Here is a 6,000-nt window from a genome sequence, read left to right as displayed (position 1 = left end):
CATAGACAAATTATTGTTGAAATTCAAGTCAAGAAATTCTGGTTTGTCTTCTCTTTTGTAAACAGACAACCCATAACACAAATTTTAAATATATGCTGAACATGATTAAAAATACAAAGCACTCTCCTCGTTTCAACATATACAAGGGAGAGGGAGAAGGAGAGGGAGGGATCGAGAGAGAGACAGAGATATATATATATATATATGAAGAAGGAGATGGAGCGATCTAGAGAGAAGAGGAAGAGGGAGCGATCCAGAGAGAGACAGAGACAGGGAGGGAATGAGGAAAGGGAATGATCCAGAGAGAGACAGAGACTCAAAGGGGAGAAGGAGAGGGAGCGATCGGCTGATCGTAAGGGGAGAAGGAGTTGAGAGAGAGAGGGAGAGGGACGGTGATGTTATTTAACTGATATTAATAAAAATAAAATATATATATCATATAACATAATTTTGTAATTCCTGTCGCTAGAGACGATGACGCCGTCACCGTGACGGTGACGTGACGACACGAGGACGCGCGGACGAGTGACAGGAATGTGATGAATTTTTGGAAAATCCTCGGACGAGTGATGTGACGGTGACGTGACGAACATTTCATCACGTCACCATCTGTCACAACCCGTCATCCGTCTCGTCACGTTCGGGGCGTCACGTCCCGGACGTGCCATTCCCTACGTGTGTCGGCCAGCTGGAGTTCTCAGGCTCCTACTCGACTCCCATTAGACACAGAAACTGTCCCATCTGTCGTGCATGGCCCTGGCAGAATGGTTATTTCATCCACGGATGAAAATATCATCCCGTCTGGAGACCGGCGGAGGATTCTACATCCCGTCACTTGTTTGAACTCCCGGATGGAACCATTTCTTTGTCCACCAGACGAAATAACCATTCAGTCCACGTCCATGCACCATAGGAGTTGTTGGCAACCCCAAAGATACTATTGTTGTATGGACAAATAGGTCTGTGTGTATATTGGGAGCACTAAACTTTTACATGTGTAAAATCTTTCTTGGTGTCATTCACCACCCATGTGGATAGGATCTTCTACTGTTTTCTTTATTAAGTGGGCGTGGACGAGTGTCGTTTGTGTATAAATTGGGATGTTTATCCTTGTTCCATTGACCACTAAACTTTTACGCATACGAAATCTTTCGGGGTGACGTCCAGGGCCAGGTTGAATCAGTCTACTAGCAAAACCCTTGTCTTGGTCGTACTCAACACCATGTTTCTCTCGCAAATAAAAAAAGTTTTTAGAAATTAAAATAAGGTAACTTTTCGTTTAAACTGTATAATTATGTGTGAATAACTATTAGATAAAAATAACTTCAAATAGTAAAAGCTATCAAATAACATCACCCCCAGAGTACTTCAAAATACCAGTTTTGTTAAGGTAAACTTTTTAAATACAATAAAATAAACAACATGGGCTAACTTGTCTTTCAGATGGTATAAAGAAGAGTAAATAGTTGCCTAGAAAAAATAGTTTAAAGAGAGTATAGGGTAAAATTGTCTGCAGAGTATTCCAAAATACCACTATGATTTTTTTTTCCCTATTGAAGATTAAGATAAATTAAAGCTCACAAAACCAGCTTCCCATTTAAATCCTATAATTAAGAGTAAATACCTATTAAGATCGAATGAATAGTTATGGATAATATACTCTATAGTATAATAAAATAGTATAGTTATGGGGGTAGAAGAGTCCGGGGAATAGCTGATCTATCTTGATAACGGCGACGCTCAATTTCACCGAGTCGGAAAAGTCTCAAATTTGGAGCAGATTCGATGATCAAATCACTTCGCGTTGTTCGTGGATTGGGGCGGAAACCGCTGCAGCGATGTAAATCTTCGAATGGATTCTTCAGTGCTCCGTCCTTGACGAAATGCGCGGCAGCTCTCCAACCTCTGTTGCCGGTTGCGTTCTTCTGTTCAACGGGCAAGGTGTATTCTAGAGCGTCATTGATCTCTGCGAGGGCGTCTGAAGGGGCTGCGGATCCCAGCAGAACGCCTTCTCCAACGGTGATTACAACGGAATAATTTATGATTCTTACGTCATTTTTAGCTTGCCATGATTTCTGGTTTTCGCCGTTTTCTATGCCTAAATGCATGCGTCGGGGCAACTATTAATGATTTTATAACTTTGTTCATTGGGTTTTTCACTCTTGCAATTGCATTAAGGCTGATACTTTTATCAACTGCGTCAGGCGCACATACCCCGGATTAGGTTTTGTCTGGCGTGCGGTTCCCCAACAAGTCCCGTTGTCCCAGAAGGAGACGAAAAATTGAGGGCTGTATGTACAGCTTGCGGGAAAATACACTACGAAAACCCTAAAATGGTAACAGCGCCATGCTTCTCTCGTTTCTTCTTCAGATCGACATTAAAAAGTTTAATTTTGCAGACAAGTTAGTCAATTTTGCTCATTTTTTTCTCAAAATGTCACAATCATATAATCTCTAGGGTGAATTGATATTCTGGAGTTCCATTTAAGTCGTAAAGTTCAAAAATCCTGGGCCGCATGTATGCCCAATGCTGAGAGATAACGAAAGGTTGGAGAATTTCTAATCGTTCCGTGGGAACTTCAGTGACCCGGAAATGATTTAAAGAGAAATATTGCATTCAGCTCATTCCAAATATAACATATTATGTCCGAAATCCCAAAATTATTCGACATTTAATGTGTTCTTTCTTAGGAACTCCACCTCAATTCTGTTTATGTCGCTTGATTGGATGAATTATGTTTAATCGGTTGGTTCAGGTTGTAGGCTGTGTAGTAGAACACGAAGAGAAGGTTCTTCTCTGCAAACGCAAGATTGAGCCTTCATTTGGCCTATGGTACGCGCAATAAAACTGTTTATTTCCTGGAGTTTTTTAAAATTGGGGAGGTTGAGGCAACTAGGATGGTCCAATTACTTGAGGTGTACAGTCATTGGGCGTAGTTCAAATTTTTTAACCGCTCTTTGCGTGCCCCCCCCCCAGCATTGGCACCACAAACTGCACAGATCCTTAGAGCCATTGTGCCATTCGGGGGCATTTCATTTCTCTCTTGGTCTCTCTCTCTCTCTCTCTCTCTCTCTCTCTCTCTCTCTCTCCCTCTTCATCAATCTCTTGTCTCTCTATTTCCTCTGTAGTTTCTCACCCCTCTTTTCTCATCTCTCTCTATCATCGCTCTTGTTTGTCATGTCTCTCTCGTTGCCCATCTTTCTTGGGTAGTTTTGGGCAGTGCACGGTTCAAATTTCCACCCCAGAACCGCCCTGTTCACCACGCAAGGGGTTTGGGGGGGTCATAAATTTGCCATGTGGGGTGAATTTCCACACTGCACCGTGAGACATCCCTTTAAACAGCCATGATAATTCACTTCTTGTTGCTGATTTCTCAGGACCATACCTGCTGGATACATGGAAGTTGGTGAATCAGCCATGGAGGGAGCAACAAGGGAAACACTAGAAGAAGCTTGCGCCGATGTGGAAGTGACATCTCCATTTGCCCAGCTGGACATCCCCGGAATAGGCCAAGTGGGAAGACACTCTCTCTCTCGTAACCTTCGCTACTGTAAATGTTGAATTGCCCTTGGCGTAAGCGCAAAGATCACCCTTCTCCTGTCACCTGAAACACCCGCAGAGTTACATCATTTTCCGAGCTAGACTGAGACATCCCTGCTTCTCACCGGGCCCAGAGTCCTTGGAATGTGCGCTGTTTGCCTTGGATGAAATCCCCTTCGATTCCATCGCCTTCTCCTCGATCATCGTCGCCTTGAAGCTGGTATTCCCCTCTGCCATTTTGCATTCCTCCTCTGTTTCTCTTATCTAATTCTTCTTCCATCATCCAGTACATTGAAGACACTAGGAACGGACGCCTCAAGTTTCACTATGGCATCATTAACAAGAGGTACCCTCTAGCATTTTCATCCTTATCCGATTGTCATTCCATCTTTGGCTACTTAGAGCATTCATGTCTTTCCCTTCTTCTTGGTCCCTTTAAATAGGGGCCCCTCCATTTAGAAGGCAGCCAGGAAAAGATGTATATGAACTCGAAGCTCTTTGTCTCTCCGCCCCTCTACATCTAAGTCCCGTGTCTCCCTCCACAATCTTCGTACTTCCTGATTGTCTCTACCTCACTGTGTCTTCTGGCTGCTCTTCTCTGGTCAATCCCCACCTCTTCCATTCGACCTCTCCTCCAACCATTCAATTCCCATTAAACTCTCAATTCCATAAACCCTAATCTATCTTCTCTCTCATCTTCTCCATAGCTGGACATGGAACAGGCATTAAATTGAAGCATTTTCAGTATCATTCGTTGTTATATTACATAGAAGATGATATTACCCCTCGGGTCGTATCATCATCACGTTGCCATGACACTAATAGTCGTTATGTGTGCCTTTTGCCATGATTATCGTCATCTGAATATCTTCAAGGTTTGGTTTTTCTCGGGTGAATAAAGCTTAGTTCATTTCCTTCTTTCTCATGGTGGCTTTTATTATTACAATTATCTGAGATTATCGCCTCAGGGTTTCATTATGGCATCACCAACAAGGACCCTTCATCATCATCATCATTATTTGGCATCACATTGCTACGACCTTTATAATAAGATGATACAGCCAATTATCATCATCATCAGCGTCATCATCATTATTAGCATCTCCAATAATGAAGCCTGGTTCTTTATCTTTTCTTCATTTCTTCTCTTACTGAAGCCTGGTTCTTTTTCTTCTTTTTCATTGCTTGCTCTTATTGTTATGATTATCTGAAATTTTCTTGACTTAACTGATGGTTCAGGCCCGGTTCAAGCCCATCTGATCCAAACGGCTACACTCTAGAGAATCATATTGCTTCCTGAACGTAGCTGGGCTTCGGCGTGGTCACCCATTTGCGTTGAACTAAACTGAGTATTAGATCGGAAGCAACTGTTCTTCATCAGAACATCTTCCTGTATATCCAACGGCCTCTGTAACTTCGGCATAGAGAATGTACTTTAATGTCTCCAAGTATTGATTTTTCTTCAAAATAGTGGTCAGTGCAGTCAGGATTTGATCGTCCATGTAGGATTGATGATGAACGATCAGACTGATCTCGATTGATCTGTTCAATAGACAATGCTCAACCGGGTTCGTACAATTGATCTCAGTTGATAGATGATGGCTGATTGAATCCATGATGGCAATGATAAATTGGATTAGAGAATGACAGTTTGCGTCTCAATTACAGTTTTTAGCAAAAACATAAACCTGTACATCAGTTGGTGAAAGATCTACTCCAGTTGGGTAAAACCTATAAGTTCCATCACAGGTATCTGAAAACATCAAAGGCAAAATTCAGGTCAAAATGTTGATTAAAAGAGTTGAACAATCAATTTTTCAGGGCATTTTAGGCTTCGGTCAAAACACTAACCATAAATTTCGGTAAACCTGTGAGTCCCCAACTGATGATATTGGTCAAAAGATTAACTGTTCCATGTTTCGGTCTGGTCTGCTCTTGGTATTGGAACCTGTTAACAAACTTGCGGTATACCCGCGAATCTCCAACCAACTGCATTGGTCAAAATATCAATAGGTCCTCAAACCCCTTACCAAACTTGCGGTAAACCCAGTACCGACATTTTTGGTGAACCCACAAATCCCCAACTATAGTGCAGAGACGCGGACGGGATGGTTTTTTCATTCTGGGACGAAAAAACCGTCCCGTCCGTGAGGTAGGACGAAAATCAGGACGGAAATTTGTTCCGAGACCTCCGGACGGGACGGTTTTCGTCCACTCGGATGAAAAGACTGTCCCGTCCGTAGGTCTCAGACGAAAAAACCGTCCCGTCCATGTCCCTGCACTGATTTCGTTGTCGGACGGGATGATCTTCGTCTGTCCGGTCTATCGTCCACGTCCTGAACGATCCTGAACTAGAGAGTGCAGGGACACGGACGGGACGGTTTTTTCGTCCCTGGATGAAAAAATCATCCCGTCCTCGAGGTTGGACGAAAATCAGGACAGAAATGCGTCCCGAGACC

The 6,000-nt window shown here is 42.9% G+C and overlaps 1 protein-coding gene across 1 annotated transcript; it reads left to right on the top strand.

The window, feature by feature from the left end:
* Window positions 1-1,708: 1,708 nt before the first annotated feature.
* NUDX23 (nudix hydrolase homolog 23) lies at window positions 1,709-5,009 on the top strand. The gene is made up of 7 exons (XM_078590131.1): window positions 1,709-2,019; window positions 2,205-2,336; window positions 2,757-2,833; window positions 3,379-3,514; window positions 3,621-3,761; window positions 3,829-3,887; window positions 4,781-5,009. Exons 1-7 carry the CDS (start codon window positions 1,786-1,788, stop codon window positions 4,839-4,841), a joined length of 840 nt encoding a protein of 279 aa, XP_078446257.1. The 5' UTR covers window positions 1,709-1,785; the 3' UTR covers window positions 4,842-5,009.
* The last annotated feature ends 991 nt before the right edge of the window (window positions 5,010-6,000 follow it).

Source organism: Wolffia australiana, chromosome 18 (assembly GCF_029677425.1).
Source record: "Wolffia australiana isolate 7733 chromosome 18, ASM2967742v1".
Lineage (NCBI taxonomy): Eukaryota > Viridiplantae > Streptophyta > Magnoliopsida > Alismatales > Araceae > Wolffia > Wolffia australiana.
The sequence above is the reverse complement of the archived record's forward strand: the minus strand, read 5'-3'. Positions and strand labels throughout refer to the sequence as shown.